The 23,809-nt window shown below is 43.1% G+C and overlaps 1 protein-coding gene and 1 long non-coding RNA gene across 3 annotated transcripts in view; one reads left to right on the top strand and one right to left on the bottom strand.

Moving 5' to 3' along the window:
• The first annotated feature begins 5,999 nt into the window (after positions 1–5,999).
• LOC129108810 (uncharacterized) lies at positions 6,000–8,285 on the top strand. The gene is made up of 3 exons (XR_008531932.1): positions 6,000–7,537; positions 7,625–7,877; positions 8,009–8,285. It is a non-coding gene; the product is annotated as an uncharacterized LOC129108810 (long non-coding RNA).
• Positions 8,286–10,149: 1,864 nt separating this feature from the next.
• The window catches only part of zfpm1 (zinc finger protein, FOG family member 1), a 104,165-nt gene continuing 90,505 nt past the window's right edge, over positions 10,150–23,809 (bottom strand). Inside the window, exons 5-10 of one of the 2 annotated variants that reach the window (XM_054619929.1) lie at positions 18,651–18,753; positions 17,422–17,673; positions 16,075–16,308; positions 15,670–15,912; positions 13,032–15,536; positions 10,150–12,868 (exon numbers count right to left, since the gene is read on the bottom strand). In XM_054619929.1, the coding sequence (XP_054475904.1) occupies positions 12,756–12,868; positions 13,032–15,536; positions 15,670–15,912; positions 16,075–16,308; positions 17,422–17,673; positions 18,651–18,753 (3,450 nt within the window). In that variant the 3' untranslated portion in view covers positions 10,150–12,755. Of the gene's footprint in view, positions 15,537–15,669; positions 15,913–16,074; positions 16,309–17,421; positions 17,674–18,650; positions 18,754–23,809 lie in introns of both variants that reach the window. The other variant, XM_054619930.1, reaches the window with a different exon arrangement.

Here is a 23,809-nt window from a genome sequence, read left to right as displayed (position 1 = left end):
ATTACGGAGTGCCTTCTTATATATTTTAAGACTGTCTCGCCAGACTAACCGCGCTTCATCCACATTGGTGGAACGCCATATCCTTTCAAGTTTTTGCGATATTTGCTTTAATTCGCGGGTTTGAGGGTTATACCATGGAGCAAACCTCCTTTCTTTTATTAGCTTCTTTTTTAGAGGAGCTATAAAGTCTAGTGTCATTCGCAGTGAGCATGCAGCACTATCAACAAGTTGGTCAATCTGAGACGGACTAAAGTTAGCATAGGAGTGTTATATTGAGCAATGGTAATGAATAAAACCCTGAAGAAATCGCTTCTTTAAATTTAGCTACAGCACTATCAGATAGACATCTAGTGTTGAAACTTTTGCCTAATGGCGTACACTCTGGTAGTAAAAATTCAAAGGTTATTAGATAATGGTCCGATAAAAGAGAGTTCTGTTGAGAGACAATTACATTTTCTATTTCAATACCATATACCAGAACAAGGTCGAGGGTATGGTTAAAACAGTGAGTCGGTTTATGTACACACTGACAGAAGCCAATAGAATCTAATAATGAACTAAACGCAGTACTAAGGCTATCATTATCCACAACCACATGAATATTAAAATCCCCTACAATAATAACTTTATCTGTTTTGAGGACTAAACTTGATAAAAATTCTGAGAATTCAGATAAGAATTCAGAATACGCACCTGGTGCACGGTACACTATAACAAATAAAATTGACTTTAATGCTTTCCCGCTCGGGTTTGAAAGACTAAGAACAAGACTTTCAAATGAGTTGTAATTTAATTTAGGTTTAGGGTTTATTAATAGGCTTGAGTCAAAGATGGCTGCTACTCCACATCCTCGGCCTGTGCCTCGAGGAATATGAGTATTAATATAACTTGGAGGAGTTGATTCATTAAGGCTAACGTACTCTTCATGACACAGCCAGCTTTCAGTAAGACAAAATAAATCAATATGATTATCTGATATTAAATCATTTACAAGTACACCCTTAGATGACAGAGATCTGATATTTAAGAGTCCACATTTAATTGTCCTGTTTTGATGCACTGTTGCATTGGTTGCCTTAACTTTTATTAAGTTATTTTGTATAACTCCTCTTCTGTTGACTTTAAATAATTGAAGTGGCCGTGGGGCAGACACAGTCTCTATAGGGTTTTGGGTGGGTAACTGGGTGGGTAACTGCTCCAAAGGAAGCGCAGAGAAGTGTGAAAGACTGCGACTCTGCTTCTGCTTCCTGGTCTGAACTCTGGGTCATGGATTAGGTCCACTAATATGCCTAGACAGCCAGGGGACTACCTAGGATACACTGAGTTCCTCTCTCCTCTTCTCTCCCTCTATCTTTATGTATTACTCTCCTATTCATGCACATTACTGATTTTGCTTCTTCCCCGGAGTCCTTGTGCTTTCTCGCCTCGCAGGTTCCCAGAAATTGGGGTTATATTTGTCATTGTGCCAACTGCTGTGGCCTTGCTGACACCCACTGCTACTACCACTATTAGTATTAGTCACATTACTATTATTATTCCCTGTACTATTACGCTTATTGACTTTGCTTCTACCCTGGAGTCTTTGTGCTTTCTCGCCACGCAGGTTTCCATAAATTGTGGCTGTACCTGGATTGTGGCCATGCCTCCTGCTATGGCCCTGCTGACACCAACTGCTACTCCCATTATTATTATTAGTCACATCACTATTACTATTACCTGAACCATTACGCATATTAGCTTTGCTTCCACCCTGAAGCCCTTTTGCTTTCTCGCGTCGCAGGTTTCCACGAATCGTTGTGGTCCCTGGACCGTGGTCGTGCCTCCTCCTGTGACTCGGCTGACACCCACTGCTACTTCGATTATTGTTATTAGTTACATTACTAATACTATTCCCTATATAATTATTTTAGTAATGATATAAATCTAACTAAAAATAGATTTAGTTATTGCTGCTTTTGTAAGTAGTCTTAATTTTTCCTTCGTTACTCTTCTTAATACTGTGAATGTCATATACATTGAATGTGTTGTATCTCTGTTATGCTGTTCATTCTGTACACATGACATGGGGATCAATAAAGGAATATAATAATAATAATAATAATATAGCATTCTATCCATCCTGGGAGAAGGATCCCTCCTCTGTCGCTCTCCCATAGGTTTCTTCCTTTTTTCTCCCTGTTGAAGGTTTTTATTTCGGGGAGTTTCTCCTGTGCTGATGTGAGGGTTCCGGGACAGACGATGTCGCATGTGTACAGATTGTAAAGCCCTCTGAGGCAAATTTGTAATTTGTGATTTTGGGCTATACAAAATAAGCTGAATTGAATTGAATTGAATTGAACATATTAGTGGCATATATATCTTATATATGTACATAATATACTATCCATATATGTTTAATTTGTATATTACACATCTATACAAAAACATATATGTTATATGTATAATTATTTATATATGTGGCATATATCTAAAAACATGTATTATACATACATAAACATACATATTTGTATGGGCTATACATATATGTCAATATATGAAATTGTTCCAATTTTGAATAGGTTTCAGGTAGGTATATAGGTATATAGTTTTTACATACATGTACATTTAATTTTTTGAACTCATAAGTACATATATTTCATATATGGGAATTCCATATATGTCTGATCTTTAGTTCTTTCCATAGATTTTCTATTGGATTCAAGTCAGGTGATTGGCTGGGCCATTCTAGCAGCTTTATTTTCTTTCTCTGAAACCAATTGAGAGTTTCCTTGGCTGTGTGTTTGGGATCATTGTCTTGCTGAAATGTCCACACTCGTTTCATCTTCATCATCCTGGTAGATGGCAGCAGATTTTTATCCTTCCTTCAATTATATGAAGTTTGCCAGTGCCGTATGCTGAAAAACAGCCCCACACCATGATGTTCCCACCTCCTGCAACTTTATGGCGCTATTTGCTGCTCTCTTCCTGAAACTATTGAAAGTGTTTTTACTAACTACTAACCTGCCTTTTGAGTCCTTTCGCCTGTTGGATCAAAACTGATAGAGGGCTAAGCCCCAGAAAAGCTAGAAAAGGACCTCTAGTGAAAACAGTTTTCCTTTTCTTTTTGTAATCTTTTCATGTCAAGCACTTTCAAGTTTGACTTATAATAATAATAATAATTATAATAACTTTATTTATATAGCACCTTTAAAAACAGAGTTTACAAAGTGCTTCGACAGACAAGGCAGCAAAAGCAAGACAATTAAACAAAAGAAAGCTTAGACAAATTAAGCTGTTAAAGATAAAACATTACAATAGATGAAACAATAAAAACAATCGATAGGATAAAACTAAACTAAGAAATAAAATGAAATAACAAGTGTGAATTAATAAAATTAATAAATTAATAAACTCGATAAGCATAAAATAGTATATGAAAATAAGATAAGATAGTAAAACCAATAATAAAATGAAACATTAAAGCGACGACCTCACATAAAAGCCATTCTTTAAAAATTTGTTTTAAGAAGTGATTTAAAAGAGATTACTGATTTTGCGAGCCTTATCTCCTCAGGCAGGTTGTTCCAAAGCCAAGGGGCCCTGATGGCAAAAGCACGGTCGCCTTTAGTTTTCAGTCTCAACTTTGGAACAGCCGGAAGGGCCCCACCTGAGGATCTAAGGCTGCGAGCCGGCTCATAAGGGGTCAACATTTCTATTAAAATCCCCTACAATAATAACGTTATCTGTTTTGAGGACTAAACTTGATAAAAACTCTGAGAATTCAGATAGGAATTCAGAATATGCACCTGGTGCACAGTGCACTATAACAAATAAAATTGGCTTTAATGCTTTGGTTCTGATTTGAAGGAAACAGGACTTGACAAAACATTTTTGATGTTGAAACTTAAGTCGGAATGAAATACAACTCCTAAGTTTCTTGCAGTGGATTTTATATTTACAGAAAGAGGACCAAGGGCATTGACTGAATTGTTTGCCATGGCTCTTGGGATAGCAATGTCTGTCCACTACTTTGGTCCAAATGTCTATTGGATGGATTACCATACACACATTCATGTTCCCCTCAGGATGAATTATACTGTTTTTGGTGGTCTCTTAACCTTTCCTCCAGAGTCATCATCAGGTCAACGTGTATTTGTTCCTACCAGGAACGGCATCTCCCATACAGGACTTCTCCATCATCAATGAGAACTCTGCAGGGTTTCTGCTGCTTCGGTACACTTGAGGAACAAATATTACTGGGACTACTACAGAAAACTGCAGATGAAAACTTAATATCCAGGATTCACATTCACCACTGACTACACCAACTATTTGGTCACAATTTAGCACATTGACCACAGGGCATCAGGAAGGTACCATTCCTAATTCAGGAATGGACTTGGCTCTTGGTGGCTCTTGGCTCTTGTTGGCTTCTGCTCTTGTTGGCTTCTGGCTCTTGTCATCTTGCGCCCTGACTGCTGCAACTTGCTCCTGGCTGGAGTGACTGGAGGGATATCAAATAAAAGATGAACTAGCTGCTTGAGAATTACCCGGTGAGCTTGATGCCCTTATTGAACTGACTATAAACGTATTGATGACCGCACCTTAAATCCATGCTCAGTTCCTCCTAAATGGACACACACACACACACACACACACGTTGTGTCAGTTTTTATCGACTCTAGGGCAGATGCCAACTTTCTGGATTCCCAGTTGGTTCAACAACTTAACAATCTGCTTATTTTTTCAGTTTTGATGATTATACACGTTCTTTTCTGTCGCATTTCAGACCCGGTCCCTCCCCGCTGCCTGCTCCTCCACTGGTAGATTATCATCACCTGCTCATCCTCCCCACTCACCTGTTCCCCATTCACTCATTAGCTCCAAAATATATCTACCAGCCAATTTCCACTAGCTCTTTGCCAGATTGTCTTTGTGCCATGTGTCGTAGCTTTAAATTCCTGATCTACCTTGTTTTTTGACCCTGCCTGTTTTTTGTCTTCAGTAAAGATTCTTTAATTTTCACCTGCCTCCTTAGTTGTGCTCTTGGGTTTCCGTGCCTATAAACTGTGACAGAACAATCTGGCCAAGTATGAACCCAGCCGACTCAGAAATGACAAGACAAGACAAGAGATGGCGGCACAGGCTGGTGCTATACTACAACACGAGCAGCAACTAGCTGCTATTGCCGGGGCTCTCCAGGAATCCCCCGCACGCCATGACAAGAATCTGGAGGCTCTCCACGACCAGATTCAGTGCCTCACTCTGCTCTCCCAAGTGCCGGTTTCTGCACCGGCTGCGGCGCTGGCTTCATCACCATGTCCCAGTCCACCTGCTCGTGCCATCTCTGGTCCGTTACCTCGGGTGTCACCGCCTGAACGCTACTCCGGTGAGCCCTGGCTTTCAAACTTCAACCTTCTTCCTTCCCCACTGAACGCTCCAAGGTAGCCTTTATCATCCCCTTGCTCACTGACCGGGCCAAATTTTGGGACAGTGCTGAGTGGGAGAAGCAGTCCACTGCGTGCTCCTCTGCTGAGATGTTCTCAGCAGAATTAAGGAAGGTGTTTGACCACACAGCTTCGGGTCGGGAAGCAGCAATGGGGCTGCTTAACCTGTGACGGGGAACGACCCGTGGCTCTGAATTCCGGACTATGGCCACTGAAAGTAAGTGGAACTCTCTGTATGACTCCTTTTACCATGGCTTATCCAATTTAAATAAAGGATGAACTAGCAGTTTGAGAATTACCCAGTGAACTTGATGCCCTTATTGAACTGACTATATACGTAATGATGACCGCACCATAAATCCATGCTCAGTTCCTCCTAAATGGACACACACGTCGTGCCAGTTTTTATTGACCCAACTTTCTGGATTCCCAGTTGGCTCAACAACTTAACATCCGGCAGAACCTCCTGGAGTCCCCTATTCAGGCTTGACAGCCACCTCCTCGCCTCAGTCACCCACCACACTGCTCCGGTGCACCTCAGCAGGAAACCATCATGAGTCATTTCATTTGATTCATGCCAGTAATTCTTAGTTACCCCTGGCTACTTAAACATAATCCCCACATTGACTGGGCTACTGGAGTGATTTTAGGCTGGAGTGAGAACTGTCATGCTGTCTGCCGTAGAAACGCCCCGTCTCCTGTCCTTAGCTCTCCTTCTCCTTCTGAATTTCAAGACCTGTCCAAAATGCTGCTGAATATCAGGATATAAAGGAGGTATTCAGCCGGCCCCGTGGCACTTCTCTGCCACCTCACAGACCCTATGACTGTGCCATAGGCCTCCTCCCTGGCACCTCTCCCCCCAAGGGGTTGGCTATTGTGTCTGTCAGCTCCAGAGATGCAGGCCATGGAGAAATACATCAGTGAGTCTCTGGCATCTGGCATATTTCATCCTTCTTCATCCCCTGCAGGAGCAGGGTTCTTTTTTGTGGACAAAAGGAGAAGACCCTGCGTCCCTGCATTGATTATCTAGGACTCAACGACATCATGGTGAAAAAAAAGATACCCCCTCCCACTCGTCTCTTCCGCTTTTAAACTGCTCCAAGGTGCCACTATTTTCACTAAACTGGACCTTAGAAATGCTTATCATTTGGTCCGCATTCGGGAGGGGAACGAATAGAAGACTGCGTTAAACACCCACCTGTGGCCATTATGAATACTTGGTCATGCCTTTCCGGCTGACTAACGCCCCCTCAGTCTTCCGAGCACTGGTGAATGATGTACTCTGGGACATGCTTACTAAATTTGTCTTTGTTTACCTTGATGATATCTTAGTCTTTTCCAGATCTTTGCAGGAGCACGGGGGTCACGTGAGGAGGGTCCTACAGAGACTCCTGGAGAACCATCTCCTCGTTAAGGTGGAGAAGTGTGAATTTCATTTCCCAGAAGTTTCATATTTGGGGTTTGTGCTCAGAGGAGGAAGCATCCAGATGGACCCGGCCATGGTCCAAGCAGTCACAGAATGGCCTCAGCCCACGTCCCGCAAACCTCTTCAGCGATTCCTAGGATTTGCTAACTTCTAAAGACGCTTTATCCGGGATTACAGTTCCGTGGCAGCCCCTCTCACAGCCCTAACCTCATCTAAGATATCCTACACCTGGTCTGCTTCTGCTGAGGCAGCGATTCAGGAGCTCAATGTCTGCCATCATTCTCTCTCTCCCTGATCCCTCCAGGCAGTTTGTGATAGAGGTGGATGCCTCAGACACCAGAGTTGGGGCGGTCCTCTCCCAACGCTCAGTAGAGGATCAGAAGGTCCACCCTTGTGCATTTTTTCTCCCGGAGACAGTCATCTGAATTATGACATAGGCAACTGGCGGTCAAGTTGGCAAAAACCTTGAATATATACGCAGCGCCAAAAGGTTGAATTCCCGCCAGGCACGGTGGGCTTTGTTCCTTAACCGCTTTGATTTCACTCTCTCCTACCGCCCAGGTTCTAAGAATGCCAAACCTGACTCCCTCTCTCTGCAGTTTGAGAAGGAGGAGAACACTTCAGGGACGGAGGAGATCCTTCCCCCTTCCTGTGTAGTTGGAAGTTCTGGTCTGGAACATTGAGGGTAAAGTCAAAGTCTCATTCTGATTTTCCTGCACCCAGTAACATTTCAGATGGCTGTCTGTTTGTCCCTGATCATCTCCGCTCCCAGGTCTTACAGTGGGGGCACTCCTCCCGCCAGGCCTGTCACCCTGTGGTGCAGCGCACCTTGGCCCTCTGTCAGTGATTCTGGTGGTCTTCCATGGAGGAGGACACACGGGTGTTTGTGGCAGCTTGTCCCCTTTGCTCCCAACACAAGCCCTCTCACCAAAGCCCTGCAGGTCTACTCCAACCCCTGCCGATACCTCATCGACCCTGGTCCCATATATCCCTGGACTTTGTCATCGGTCTGCCCCTCTCAGAAGGTAACACAGTCATTCTGTCCATAGTTGACCGCTTTTCCAAGTCTGCACATTTCATTCTACTGCCCATGCTCTGCCAAAGAGACAGCTGAACTAATGTTACACCATGTTTTCCGCCTGCATGGCTTCCCCAGAGACATTGTCCCTGACCGGGGGCCCCAATTCACCTCTTGTTCCTGGAAGGAATTTTGCAGACTGTTGGGGGCTTCGGCCAGCCTATCTTCGGGTTCCATCCGCAGTCCAACGGCCAGACGGAATGGAAAACCATGAGATGGAAACAGCCCTGCGTTGCGTCGCCTCTCATTCTTCGTCCTCCTGGGCTAAGCAGTTGTTGCGTGTAGAATACGCCCACAATACTCTTCTTACCTCTGCGACTGGCCTCTCCTCCTTCATGTGCTCCCAAGGTTATCAACCCCCACTCTTTCCAGCACAGGAAAGAGAGGCCAGTGTCCCCTCCGTCCAGGCATTTATCAGACTCTGCTGCCGCACCTGGCTCAGGGCCTGCTCCATTCTTATCTGGATCTCTGAGAGATATCAAAGGGCGACCAACCAGAGGCACTCCACAGCACCCCAATACACACCTGGTCAACGAGTTTGGCTCTCCACTCGGGACATACCTTTAAGGTTGGAGTCCCGAAGAAGGCTCCCAGATTTATTTGCCCTTTCCCCATCTCCAAGATCATTAACCCTGCAGCAGTACGCCTACGCTTGCCACGTCCTTTAAGGATCCACCCTACCTTTCACGTCTCCCACATTAAACCAGTCGAGGAAAGCCTACCTCCTACCTCCAGACCCTCACCTGCCGCCCGGCTCATTGATGGAGAGCCAGCATATACTGTCAAGTGCCTACTTAAGTCAAGACATCGAGGGAGGGGGCTCCAGTACCTGTTGGACTACCTGCTCCTCCACTAGAAGATTATTGTCAGCTGCCCATCCTCCCCACTCACTCATTAGCTCCATAGTATATTTACCAGCCCACTTCCACTAGCTCTTTGCCAGAATGTATTTGTGCCATGTCTCGTAGCTTTCCAACATTTAGATTCTACTAGTAAGTTTTATTGATCTTCCACTGTTTTTTTACCCTGCCTGTGAACCTTGGATTCTGCCTCAGCCTCACCCCTTTGTTCTTTGTTTGCCTGTCTGGATTTGTAAATCCTTGGTTTTTTTGTCTTCAGTAAAGACTATTTAATTTTCACCTGAGTCGTGCTCTTGGGTTTCTGTGCCTTTTGAACTGTGACGGATATGTGCCTTTTTAAATTCACCTAACCACTTTACGGGCTGCTGTGGTGGTTCAATCCCTGCCTCCAGTCCCTGTCAATGTGGCAAGACATTTAACCCCTATTTGCTCCCTAAGGTACATGGATGGGGTGTGAATTAAAAGTAGCCCCTGTATGGGTGAATGAGATGTAGTGTTAGAGTGCTTTGAGTGATCGGAAGAAAGGAAAGGCGCTATACAAGTTAATTTACCAATTTTAGAATAGGAACAATCTCGTCACAGCAGTCTATGGGTTGGTTATTAGTTGACTGGTATATGGTAGCAGTTTACTACGGTACTTCAACAATTTCTAAAGTTCATTCTACCCATTTGAAGTTTTGATAAAAAAAAAAAGAATCTGTGCCATTAAGCAGCATCTCTCAGTGCTGCTAAAGCATTCCAGGTAATGTTCAACTGGGTGAAATGAGGCGCTGCCTACATTCTTAGGAACGGTCTTGTGGTTTATGGTTATTTTGGCATCGCATGTCAAGTGTTTCATTGAAGCAAACATGGGACATGTAAAGTGAATGTCAGCCGAAACTGCGCCATATCACAGTGTACTACAGTACTACACAGTAACTGAATACAACAGGGAGACGTTAATTCACATTTCATAATAGAAGGCTAAACACAGGGTGAGAGTCAGTTGAAAATATGCATCAATTCATTTTGTCTATCTCAAGGTACCAGTGTTTCTATAAGTGCACTTTGCCATTGATTGGAGCAGCCTTGGAGCTCTGATTGTGAACACTTTTCTCCTGCTATTGCTCACGCACATTATTTTAAAAGGAAAGCTGATGATTCACTCGTCCTTTATCAAGTCGAACAGAAACAGTGCACTGGGAACTTTCTTATGAAAGGAAGTGATTTATGAGCGACTACACACAGGCAACGGTGAATCAAGCATCTACAAAAGTCATGGACTCCCACTCAGGTTCATGACGAGAGCTGTGTAGGCGTTCACGCGAAAAAGATTGAAGCCACTAGAAAGAAGTACAGCCACATTTACTATCAGTGTCTCTCAGAACTTTTTTTAATTTCCCATGCATAGTTTGGACAAGAATGTAATGGAACTGAAATGAAAATATGGAAAATAAAAGTTTTGACATTCATTGGGATTTTCTCCATTATGGACATCAGAGTAATCATTAACAAAACATGTTTACAACTAGGAAAAAAAGTTTTAGGCGAAGGTTAAACTCTTTCAGAAAGTCCTTTAAGGTGACGCACTTTGGACGGGGAAAAGTTCTGTATAACATAAATACAATACAAAAAGTCCCTAAAACTAAAACAATCAGCACATCTTTATACAACACAGTGCAATTAAAAGGGGTTAAGTTCAAAGGATGATTTTCCAGCACTCAGTTACTCAATTTCTCATCAAGTTGACCTGACTCTGACTTTTTTTCTGCTTTTTCGCTTTCAATTTGGACTGTGAGAGATAGACCAGCACAATTGTAAACACTTAGCAGTAAGTTGAGTCCGGTACAGTGATGCTTCAATCCAACACAGAGCAGAAACTCAACCAGGGATTTTGATTATGTTAAAAAATCCTACACTTTGACATTTGTTTTCCAGTTTTGGAAAGGACAGATGGGGTGATCATCAATTGATCAATGAGGAGCTCTCATTGCCACATTCACCATAACAACTTTCTGCTGGGATATGTAAACGTTGTGTTTACAGCTTGTTCTGTTGTCCCTAGTAAGTGATCGAAAAAGAGGTACAACAATATTTCTCTCAACCACTGACAAGAGAGTGACAACTTTGATTAGGCGCATGTTTACTTATGAAAAGACAATAGCAGCCAACACAGGTTGTGTTGGTAGGTTTACAGTTTGACTGACAATAGTATTTTAGCAAAAAAGTCTAACTGCTGGTTTATGTGCTCCCCGCTGACCAGAAAAATGCTATCCCCTAATACTATTTTCCAAACTCTGTATTTCTGTGTACCATTAAGGTCCAATTGTGTTTTAGAGGTTCTTGTAAATTAACAAGAGGAACATTCTGAGGAAAATGTTGGCTATTGGCAGTTCCACCCAAAAATTAAGTTTGGACTTAAAAGATGACCCTTAGCAGTTTGCATCAATATTTGAAAAATAAAAAGCATTTCACAGTTCTAACTAACACTGTATTGCAGCTGCTGCAGCAGAATGGGAAGATGGGCAAGTATGTGTGCGTGAGAGACTATGGGCCAAAATAAGTGGTTATTAAATATGTGCTTACACTACTGTGTGAGGCGTTGTAATAAGATGTGACTGATCCCTGCTATGCCTTCATTCCCGGACAGAAACACAATCATTAAAAAGAAACAAAACATCTTTTAAGATGTGTATTAGACAATTAAGCCTTTTTCTATGTTTTGTGTATCGCTTAGTATACATATGAAATGGCAGATCAACAAAAGCCGTGTGTCCGTAATGGTCATACTTTGCATGGTATGGAGGCTGGAAACTAAATAAAGAATTTTGGTTCAAAACATTTTTTTTGTAAATCCATAAGTCTGTGAGGCTACATCATTATCACCTAAGTATAAACACAACAGGATAATTAGCGCTTCATTCAACTTTCTCTTGCGAGGATCTGTAAGTGAGGAAGCTGTTCTGATCTAATCGTGTTGCTCATCAAGAGGGGCTAAATATAAACAGCGCTGTTTTTCAACCTCACCATCAATTAAAGACTGCATAAACAGGACAACAAATGCTAATGTGATAACAGAGTTCAGTGTGATCCCAGTGATTACTGTGAGAAGATATTACATATCTACACTTAGAAAAGACACTTCAACACACCCAGATCCAAACAGTTCCTTCCAACAGTATGAAAAATACACAAATAAAAAATACAACCACTCTTAGACACTAGGTAGGTAGTTTTCTGTTGACATGAAATCAGTGAGGACTAAAAGATAAATATTTCACATTTTCCTCCCTTGCATTTTAAAGAGAAAATAAAAAATTGTGTGTATGAAAGAAAAGAACAAATTGTCCATTTTGAAATATTATCCTTCAGTAATTAGTAACATTGTGATACCACATATTTGTTTTTCAGCTAAATTGCTTTAGCTTCTCTAGTAAGCAAAAAAGAGCCAGTGTTGAAACCAAAAGCATTATAGAATTCTTTTTTTCAGACATCATACACTATGCACAGATATTAAAACATTAACATAATCAAGTCTTTTCCACCCAGGAGCAACGATTCATCTGTTTAGGTCTGGAACATTAAGAGCTCAGGAAAAGACTGGATATTCAGCATAATCAGCATCAACATTACTGTATCATCATCAGTCAGAAATGCCTCCATCAGTCAGAGTCTAATTACTGACACTGTTCAACAGAGAGACAGAAAACAGGCTGTTGACTTAAATGTTTTTAACGTCCCATAATGCAACATAACTTGAGGCCTGGGAGTGGTAGATGTTGAATTGGTTACTGGGGTGTGAAGACAGAGAGTAATCTAGGGGACGAGGGCACACCAGTGTGTGCAGGTAGCATTCGTCTCAGCTCTTAGTGTGCTACAAACTTTGACCCATAGCACGAGAATATCAGATAACGTATGTTAGTAACACCACCTGCAAATTCTGCTCTGGAGCAGTTGGACATCAGGCCCTGCCAGGTGAGTAACAGTCATTCATTGTCCTTCATGGTCATGCCAGCTGAAGGCCATTTTGGCCCCCATGTAGAAGGACTGGCAGATGATGAGGGACAACTGAGCTTCTTGGAACCTAGTTGAGGAAAGCCTGCACTCAGAAAGATAAAAGGAGGGGGAAGAGGAGGAAGAGAAATACTGAGCTCACTTGACATGTTCGGCACTGTGGGAAGAGCAGTAGTATTTCTTGTGAGCTATGAATGTGGAGAGGCTGCTGAACTTGATGTTGCAGAGCCGACAGAAGCGTGAGTTACCATTCAGGACAGGGGAGATCACTGTGGATTTGGGGCCAGGGATGGAGGCAGGCTCGGGTGTGGGGACGGGTTGGGAGGCCAAGGTCGGGACAGCCTTGTCTGGAAGGTGGGATGATCTCAAGGTCTCCCTCAGGATCTCAGGCACAGGTGACAAAGTCAGAGAAGAAGCCCTTGGGGGAGACACGGGCAGAGGGGAGCCAGCCAAAGGTGATCTACCACCAGCTGAAGGGCTGCCGTTTACCAGTGGGGAGACAGGCGAAGTTGTACCACTCCTTGCCTGCCCGTTGATGCTGTCTCTGTGAGCTCGAGAGACCAATCTGGGCTGGCTGGTAGGGGTGGTGGAGGTGGTTGCAGCAGGTCCATCCCTGGGACTAAGGCTGGGGCTGCGGCTGACTGCACTGCCTGGCTGGGGTGGCTGAATGGTTACAACCAGGCCGTGGGTAGTCTTGAAGTGCTCCATCAGGTCACAGGTAATGAGCCTGTTAGGGCAGTATGGGCAGACCACCTGAGAAGAACTGGGGCCTGCGCCTTTGGCTCCTGCACCTGGGGTGGCTGCAAGTGTTGTGGTTGAATGGGGAGGAGATGTAGCATCCGAGGCAGGCAAAGCAGAGGGGTGAGGACTGGATGATGTGCCTTGAGCCTGGGCAACCCATTCAGCAGGCAGAGCTTTAGCCTCCATAGGGTGCAGATGATCCGGGCGCTCCTGCTGAGGCCTGCTTTTGGGAGAGGTAGAGGCCGAACTCTTGAGCCTGTGAAGCTGCTCCAAGGTATGGGGCTGGAGGGTGGTAGCAGGGCAATAGTAGGTTTTATGAGCCAGGTAGTTTTCAATGCTGTTGAAGCTGATACTGCAGGCGGTGCACTTGTGGTAGTCTGTAAGAGGAAGGGCAGGGAGAATACTGCTACTGCTGTGCCGTGAAACCTCTCTTAGACGGGGCCTCTTGCTGAGGTCAATCGGACCATCTCCTTCGGGGCTGGAACTGCCTGCCCCGCTGGGAGAAACTTCTTGCTTCACTGCCAAGCCCAGTACAGAGGGAGATGGTGCCGAAGCAGCAGCAGAGGCAGCAGCGGCAGCAGCGGCATTGGCTAAGGCTTCAGTTCTGGCCATATGAATCTCGTACATCTTCTTCCTCTTGCGTTTGCGGATGGGCTGGGGAAGGAAGGCTGCTGTGGTTGCCTTGGCCATGTGTAATGCTCGGTGGTTCGATGGGTCATGGCGTGATGCGCAGTAAAAGCGTTTGTGTACAGTATAGTTTTCATGACGACTGAAGCGGATGTTGCAGGCCTCGCAGAAGGTTCTATTGGGATCCTCTTCTTGGTCCTCTGCAGAACCACTAGCGGGACTCTGGCTGCCTTCGCTTGCTCTTCCTCCTCCACCTCCTCCTCCCACACTTCCACCTCCACCTTCACCTTCAGAAGAGGATGATATTCCCTCTCTAGGAGTTTCTGTCTTAATTTCCACCACCCTCTTGGATTCTGTTGCTCCACTCCCCGCAGGAGGGTCAGAATCAGTAGGAGAAGCAGAGGCTGCTCTACTTAATGCTCCACCCTGAGGAGATGCGGACGATCCATGTGCCCCACTGGAAGGCATTGTGGCTGGGGCTGCATCTCTTGTCGTTCCAGGGGCTGAAGCTGAGGTTGCGCCTTCTCCGTGGTGCCTACTGGAGCAGTACAGCCTCTTATGTGCATAGAAGTTGTTGATGTTGTTGAATGTGATATCACACTCAAAGCAGGTGGCTCCTTTATGAGGGGGAGTGGCTCCGGGTGAAGTTGCAGTCGGTCCAGAGGGGAAGAAGGCCGCTGGGTTGTTTTGAGGAACTGTCTGGCCCTGTTTCAGTCGGCTGTGGACCATCTCTGACATTTTAGCCAGTATCTCTGAGGCCTGAGGCAAAATGGCTGCCTCAGGATTAAACATGTACTGAGGCAAGAACATTGCTCCCCCAGGAAGAACTGACCCTGTGCCTCCCACATGCGCAGGGCTAGAACCAGGGGTGGGACTAATTGGTTCTGCCTTCACAGTTGCGGTGGCTGGACTCTTCGGAGAGGACGATGTCGGGCAGCAGAATGTGGTGATTTGCTTGTACTTTGTCTTGATTCTAACTTCTTGATGTCCCTCCTCTTCAGCAAGCTCCTCTTTCTCACCATCCTCCATAATCTCCATTTTCTGCACTTCTGTCTCTGAGTCTGAATGAGGCTCCTCCTTGATCTTTAGGTCAGTGGTTGGGGCATCCTGAGGACCGTAGTCTCGAGGGGTGGCTGAGCCGCCGTTTGCACCAGGGCTAGATGATTCTGGCGTAGGGACACAGGCTAGGGGCTCCCTCTCCTGGGGGGACAGCTGGGGGTGGTCAACTGATGATGGGGTACTTTGACGGGGAGTGGGGCTCCTTTCAGCTGGGACCCTAACCTCTAGGTGGGTTCGCACATGCTGCTGAAGCTGGGCAGGTGAGTCAGAGTTGTGGCCACACACTTGACACTTCAAGACCACACCAGAGTCTCCTGGACTAAGACCTGAAGAAGAGAGATACAATTAGTGAACAATACCAGTAGCTAACATCAAGATGTTAACAAACAAATGAGTCTGTTCCAGATTCAATTTAATGCACTCTTAAAAATCAGCTGCCACAATGATGGTATGACTTACCAGTGGACAGGGGCAGCTTGGGAAGGCCTGGCCCTGGGGAGTAGACCTCACTGCGAGATCCAGGCTGGCACACCATGTGGCTGGTGACCAGATGACTGTAGAGGATGTCTCTTGTGGTGGAGACAAAGCCGCAGCCATGGCATACTCCGTTCAATGTGTCCGTGTGGACTTTAAGATGGCGCTCACAGTTTGCTTTAGTGGTGAAGGCTGAAAGACAGATGAGACAGACAAATGGACGTTCACCTGTGGAAGGACAGAGAGGGACAATAAGTTAGAGGGGCAGAAAGTGAACTCCAGCTGCCATACAATCTAATGAACTGGTTGATAAATGCACACTGAAGTTAGGCCTCAATGTTCTGACCCTGTATACCAGTGGCAGACATATACAGTAAGTCTTGCTCTCACCACTGTGTGTGCGCATGTGGATCTCAAGTGAGCTGGCACTGGGGCAGCTCTTGTTGCACTGTGGAAAGGGGCAGATGCGTTCATTGGGGTAGGGCTCCTTGGGTTTGTCTTGTGGTGGGGACGAGGCTGCTGCTGGCTGCTTTTGACGGCTGGCGCAGTAGTACATGAGGTGGGCCTGCAGATTCCTCTCACTGCGGTACCAGATCCCACAGTCCTTGCATGGGAAAATGTCCTCTGATAGACAGCAGAACAAACATTTAGAGTTAGTCAACTGAACAGAAACACAAATCCGTACACTAGCAACTGATCAAATTGAGACCTGTTTTACAAGCTGCGGAACTAAATATGGGTCCAATATTAATCACCAGTCCTCAGCTGAGCCCTTATAACGAAGATGTTATACCTTAAGTATAGCGCATATCACAAAAAAACATTTTTCACAGATTATTGACGCTGTGTCAGGGTTAGCACACACACACACACACACACACACACACACACACACACACACACACACACACACACACACACACACACACACACACACACACACACACACACACACACACACACACACACACACACACACACACACACAGCTTGCTTGCTTGCTATGAGTATCCAAGGCAACATTGGAACAATATTTATATTACATCTTATCATCTGTGTTATTTTTAATAACATCAAAATAGTTTGCTGCAGTGTTACCAGATATGGGAATGTGTTTTCATTAAGGATGATTACCAATGGTCACAGCAAATGGTTTATATTTGTGTGAGTGATTAAGTGTGTGCGTGTGTGTTTGGGCATCAGCGACAGACATTAGAACAGCACATGGCCAATGGAAAACTATATCGAGTAGCCCTGGCAGGTAAAGAGCTGCAGTGTCCTCTTTTGGCCAGAGAAATCATTGCAACTTTGAAGACACATTCTAAATAATGGTTGCAGGCGCCGGCTTATATTGCATTGACAAGAATAACAATGACGGGATAAAAGATGTAAAGGCTGGAAAAACAAACATGTTAAGCATTAAAGCTTAAAAGGGGAAATTGTACTGGACATAATACTTTAAAGGTCATATATCTCATGTTTCTTAAACATTTTAAAAATACATATTGTTAGGAAATATCTACTTCTGTGCATTTCTACTACATTGCTGGTAGTGTTTCTAGTATCTTTAATACCACTTTGTACCATAAAAGTCATAAGTCATACAAATTGAACCTTACTACATGTATACACATATTTGATGTATATTCTATTGTACAAAGAAATAGCAGAAATACTGCCAAATTTAAAAACAACAACACACTAAAACTATTGTCATGCCTTAAATACAACACTCACTATTGACAACGGCAGTAGCCAAGATGGCCGCCATGCCAGCTTGCTGTGGGAGGAGTTGGATGTCCGAGCGCAGCGCCGGCGGATACATGGACTCCTCTTTCACCGCAGGTTGCTTCTGGGTGACGAGGCTGAGGGGAGGAGAGAGCTGGGTCATCGGTGAGGAGGGGGAGGAGCCAGGGGGAGGCAACAGAGAAGACAGGAGCCTTTCGCCAGCCGTGAGCTCTCTGGTCACCTTACAGAACAACTCCTCACCTGAAAATACACCAGCTCAGGTCAGAAATATGGAAGTTTACATGGCCCATCCCTAGTTAGGTAAGATATGGTATCTTTTTTACTTTATACCAGTTAATGTAATGTAATGTAATGTACTGAATCGAGATATTTCGGGTGGTGGTTGCTGCTGACTTGTCGTAGCCGGAAAAACGCACAAGTGGAACTAATATCATTGATGATGGCTTCATTACATTTAAGTCTCTCAGTATGTCTGCTATAGCCAAGCCCTGGAACTGACACATCTGAATGGAATGAAGCCATGATTTGTGATCAATTGTGATTTGTGATCAGTGCCAGAAAGTCTTCCCTGAAAAGGGAACTTTAATCAGTGTATAAGAATTTTATTTGCATACAAATAGATTGTGGTGTGCTACCAGTCCTTCACATATCTTGAGAACTGTCTATCCGATCGACTTCATATTGGAGAGTTTATTGCTTGGGCTCTGTAGACTGAGTTGAGCATGTCATCCAGAGCGGGTCTTTATATGCCCAACTCATTGACTGCAGTTCACTTTTGCTGTTTCCTGCTGCATATATTAGCTTTACAACCAAACCCTTCTTCACTTTCGTAGAGTCCACCTGAAACGAGTGGTTCTTATCAAAGCTGCAAGCAGTCCTTCCAGGAGGCCGAGCAATCGGCCAGCTCTGAACAGCCACACGTTCCAAAAGGGAGCTGCGCTAGTACTGCTTATTGATTCTAAAAATTGTAATATGTTATGGGAAAACTGAATCAGGAACACTTTATCAAACCCAAACAATGACTTGGAGCAAAGCATCCACTCTGGATCTAGTGTGGTGGAGTTGTTCAAATGATACCAGTGTCCGACTGGGTTTATACTGATACATAGTCAGTCATTCAAGACAGTCAGCACACATTAGGACTGGTTCACAAGAACATAGACTGTGTATCACAAAGAGCCATATTCAGGTGGACATGATGCTTTTAGTGTTCTCACCTTGGCTGTAGATGGTACAGTTGGCAGCGGAGATGTCGGAGGTCAGAGGGAGCAGACCAATCCAACAGTCTGGATCTTCACACACCAGAGTCAACCTGGAGTTCTGTACACAAACATATACACGCACACACAGAAAAGAGATGAGGAACAAACTTAACATATCATTGGTCAGAATAATTGCAATCACTGCTGAATTATACAGTTTAGAATAAAGCACAGTTTAATATCAACTTTTACTTTTTTTAATTTTATTATTATTTTACATGATAAATCAAAAATACCAGCAATAAAGGTCTTGGTTTGTGACCATCAAAGCTGAAACAATTAGTTGATGATTTAGTTAGTAAGTTAAAAGAAAATGTTGTCATTGTTTTAAGCAAACATGCGTTTGTTCCAGCTTCTCTTTTCAATCATTGTATCATAAAGGTAACCTGTGATGGTAAGTTTATTTTTCTTGATATTAAATAGATTTTTAATCTTTCCAATCAATGATATCTACATTAAAACAAAGGAGCTATTAACAAATGATATTCTGCATTGCGTTGTATCTGAACTATTTTTACCACACCGCATTCTCTTTAAAAATGGCCGCAGTGGCCAAACAGACATGAGTCTATCCTGATGATACATGTACATGTATGTCAATTTGTATCATACTAGCAACACAACGTATACTGTGTAGTGCTATCATCCCACAGGTGGAACATTTTAAAGTGTCAATTCGTTCACTTGTTTCTCTCTTTAAAATTGTTTCAAAAAGAAACAAATCAAATGAAAAAAGAGAGATACTCTTAAAAGACACGCCATTGTCACTTTCAAGTGTCCATTCTGTTCGTTAACTGGGCTGCTGTATGGTATGCAGACCATGAGATAATCACAAAACTCCAAGCATTAATTGTTGTCAATTGGGAAATACACCAGTCCAGTGTGTGGCCAGTAGTAAACAGCCGTTTATAAAAAAAGGACGCCAGCGAGCAGAGGATGATTACAACCCAAGAAGGAAATGAGGAAATGAGGGGAGCATGAGTTGAACAAAGCCATATGGGAAATAAAGGAGAAGAGAGAAGAAAAGGAATAAAAGAGAAAGAGAGTCCCCGAGAGGGAGTGGGAGCAGAAAAGCAAGAGAAAGAAGATCTGATGAGGTCGACGGGCCGCTATTCAGACGGCTGCCATAATTAGATCCACGGTGAATACACTGGACAAAGAGTGGAGAGTCAACATCCAGTGTCTATATGTGTGTGTGGAGGTATGAGAGAGAGAGAGGGAGGGAGGGAGAGAGAACACGTAACACACACAGATACACACACACCTGTGTGTCCTGAGTACAATCTTGTCTTTGTCCATTTGAGGCTCCAGGAGCATTCCCTCTGACAATCACTCCCAGGACACAGGCTTTTCCCATGTCTCCATGAAACACACACGCACAGATACACTTTACTGCCACCGTCACCAAAGGTTTTTACTGCTAAATTCAACAAACGCCATTAGACAGCAACTTGTCCAACAGTCTCTCCATTAGCATGTTTGGGTTGCAGGGGATTATGGGACCAACACCAACACAGGTGAACATGAGCTCATGCTAAATCACTGCAATCACCAGTAATCATACTACCTCACCTCTGGCAAGGCCATTATATACTCTCATTGTTTTTACAAATCTGATTATTTTGTAATGTATTTATGTTTTTGTTGTATTATATAATATTGTGTTGTATTGTGCTGTACAGTGTTGTACTATAGTGTTTGCTGTAGCATTGTATTGATAATATTAGGCCACTTAATTGGAATGACCTGCCCAGGGACTAGAATTAGCTCTCTAGCTAACCCTGACACAGTTACACTGAGGTAAAAACTGAAATGTTGATTAATGTGAACTGTCTGTTGTAAATAAATAAATAAAATGAAATAACCAGTGTGGTAGTTTACAGGAGACATAAACATTACTTTAAGAGATGCACTGTAAACACCACCCCAGCAGGGTTGGTGTTTACAGTGCATCTCTTAAGGTTGCACCTACCTGCCCTGCAGATAACAACTAGTGAGAAAGAGATTTTACCAGCAACTTCTAACTGACATGATGAAAGTGAATAAGGAAAAGCTTACTTGAATCAGATATTCTGTTGTTTTTCTTGTCTTATCTTAATTTAAACACAACTAATTCAACAATTTAAAATGGGGTAAAAGAATGAATAATGAAAGAATAAAATGTATTATGTCCATGCCTCGGCTGAGTCACTTTTTTATCACACTTACTGTGTGAGGGCAGGACAGTGTTTCTTATTCAGTGTGTGATGCAGTACTGGTCAGTCTCCACCAGGAGGAAGCATCCCCTCAGTACTGGACCTGAGCGTCCTCACACCAGACTGACTGAGCAGTTCCAGTCTGAAAGGGTCAAAGTTGACATGGTGTATCCTGCGCACTCAAAAGTTCACTCTAACACTAATGCCACTGTGGTCCATAATTTGCATGTTCAAACATCCTCAAAAAAACTTAAACTGTAAGCCTTAATGTTAGTAATCAACAGGAGAAGTTTCATGGTGATATCTATTAGTTAATGTGTTACCTTTTCACCTGTTGTGTCTTCAAAAGGTATGTAATTTTACAGCATTGTAACAGAAATCTCCACTTCAGTAGCACTGACATAAACCAAACTTTCCACTTTCAATCCCATCTACAGTGAAGGAAATAAATATTTGATCCCTTGCCGATTTTGTAAGTTTGCCCACTGACAAAGAAATGGTCTATAATTGTAATCGTAGGTTTATTTTAACAGTGAGAGACAGAATATCAAAAATAGCCTAGAAGCCCAGAACTACACGGGAGGAACTTGTTAATGATCTCAAGACAGCTGGGACCACAGTCACCAAGAAAACCATTGGTAACACACTCCGCCGTAATGGATTAAAATCCTGCAGCGCCCGCAAGGACCCCTGCTCAAGAAGGCACATGTACAGGCCCGTCTGAAGTTTGCCAATGAACACCTGAATGATTAAGAGAAGGCTTGGGAGAAGGTAATGTGAGATGAGACCAAAATCGAGCTCTTTGGCATCAACTCGACATGCCGTGTTTGGAGGAAGAGAAATGCTGACCAAGCGACAGCCTCGAAACCTTCAGGATTTGGAGAGGATCTGTAAAGAGGAGTGGACCAAAATCCCTCCTGAGATGTGCACAAACCTGGTGAGCAACTACAAGAAAAGTCTGACCTCTGTGCTTGCCAACAACGGTTTCTCCACCAAGTACTGAGTTATGTTTTGCTAGGGGATCAAATACTTATTTCACTCAATCAAATGCAAATCAATTTATAACTTTTATTTCAGGATTTTTTGTTGTTGTTGAAATTCTGTCTCTCACCTACCATTACAATTATGGACCGTTCATTTCTTTGTCAGTGGGCAAACTTACAAAATCGGCAAGGGATCAAATAATTATTTACTTCACTGTATATTCTTTTTTTTTATACATAGCATTCATAGCCTGATTTATACAACATTTTATTACTAAAAACATGGAGAAATTGTTTAGTTCAATAGTGTTTTCTGATTTTTGGAGTGTTTCAAAGATATATCTAAAATCCCCTCTACAAAAACCTTTGACTCTAGTTTTTCAACATAATAAAGTTTTTAACCTAGCACATATATTATAAGATAAAGCCTCTTTTGCAAATTTAAACATACATTTTCAGAAAACTTGTTGTGCAAAAAAGAGTTGTCTCAATCTAATCAAGTAGGGATGTTTTACGATAATATCTATTAGTTAAAATGTTTACCCTGTTCATCTGGGGTCTCTCCCCTTGAAAGTGAATCAGTATGTGTCATCGAATCCTAATCCCCCTGTTATTGCTTCGTGTTGTAGCAATTCAACAGTGATTATTGTCAAAACTGCAGTATTCAAATCATTAAATCAGTGTGAAAATGGACCTCCAAAGTGAGGGACCAATGGATTTATGACTGGTGTTCTGGGAGGAGAACTCAGAAGTGGACAGTATGATAAGGTGGGAAGCCAGTGAGGGACTGAAAGGGAAGTGTGTTTCATACAAACTGGATCAATTCATGCATTTGGCAGAAAAGGATTAACCAGACCGATGAGTATCCTCATTGAACATGTATCTTTTTTATCTGTAATTAAGTACCAAAAACCTGGTTACCCTACCAGTCAAGTTGTACCTAAATACCCTTCATCAGAAAACTGCAAGGCACTCAGAGAACACATACAATCCTCTATATTCATGTTATTAATAGTAATGTTTTGAAAATGTGAAACTGTATCTGCATTAGATACAGGTACAGAAGTGTAAGTATGTGCAGTGGCTGCAGTAGTCTATTAGAACATACAGCGCTGATATGATTGCATCAATAGATCAAAGCAAGCATTGGTTTCCATTCACTTCTGTACAATATGAAAATATATAAGTATACTCTGCATCACTACTGCATTAATAATTTTCTATTGCATTAAATGGAATGGAAACCACTCACTGCCTACAAGACAGAAAAATTCAGCATGGTTTGAAAAAAGATTACCTGTGAAGTAAAGTAAATGGGTAGCAACAATGGTTCCCAATTTCGGCTTTGGGACGCAAAGATAAGGAAGGAAAAAAAAACACAAAGTATTTTCTGTGTTTTAGCTCTTCAGGATTCTAAAAAGATTTAAAAAAAATAAACAACTTTAAAAAGGAACCATCACTTAAAAGGTGTGACAAAGTGTTGCAAGTTCACATTTCTTGTCTATAAAAAGGGTCAAAACCAAAACGGTTCGAGAAAAAAAGTGGAAAAAGCATTGGTATGGTCCTCAAACAGCCAAACCTTCCCAAAAAATCAAATAAAAAATAAGAGAAAAAAAGAGGCCAACACTTAAAGTTAAATGAAAAAAAAGATTTGGTTATGTTCCCAAATCTGCACCTTGTTGCTCTGCCTTTTTACCTTGAATGCTATCTATACTTTGTGTAGTATGATCCGACGGATCATACTTTACAGCCAGAGTTAAGTCTTGAAATACCTGCAGAGGACAAACGTTGTCTGTGGGACAGCTCAGGAAGACAGCGAGAAGCGAGAGGGGAAGGAGGGAATGAAGGAAGCCTCTCAGTCTGTAGATGGAGGCAGAGCGTATTGGATTTCATGGGGAACTAGCGCTGATGTGGAGATACTGCTTCTTTTGTTTTA

The sequence above is a fragment of the Anoplopoma fimbria genome, chromosome 19 (assembly GCF_027596085.1).
Source record: "Anoplopoma fimbria isolate UVic2021 breed Golden Eagle Sablefish chromosome 19, Afim_UVic_2022, whole genome shotgun sequence".
In the NCBI taxonomy this organism is placed as follows: Eukaryota; Metazoa; Chordata; class Actinopteri; order Perciformes; family Anoplopomatidae; genus Anoplopoma; species Anoplopoma fimbria.
Note: the sequence above shows the minus strand (reverse complement) of the source record. Positions and strands in the feature narration are given on the sequence as shown.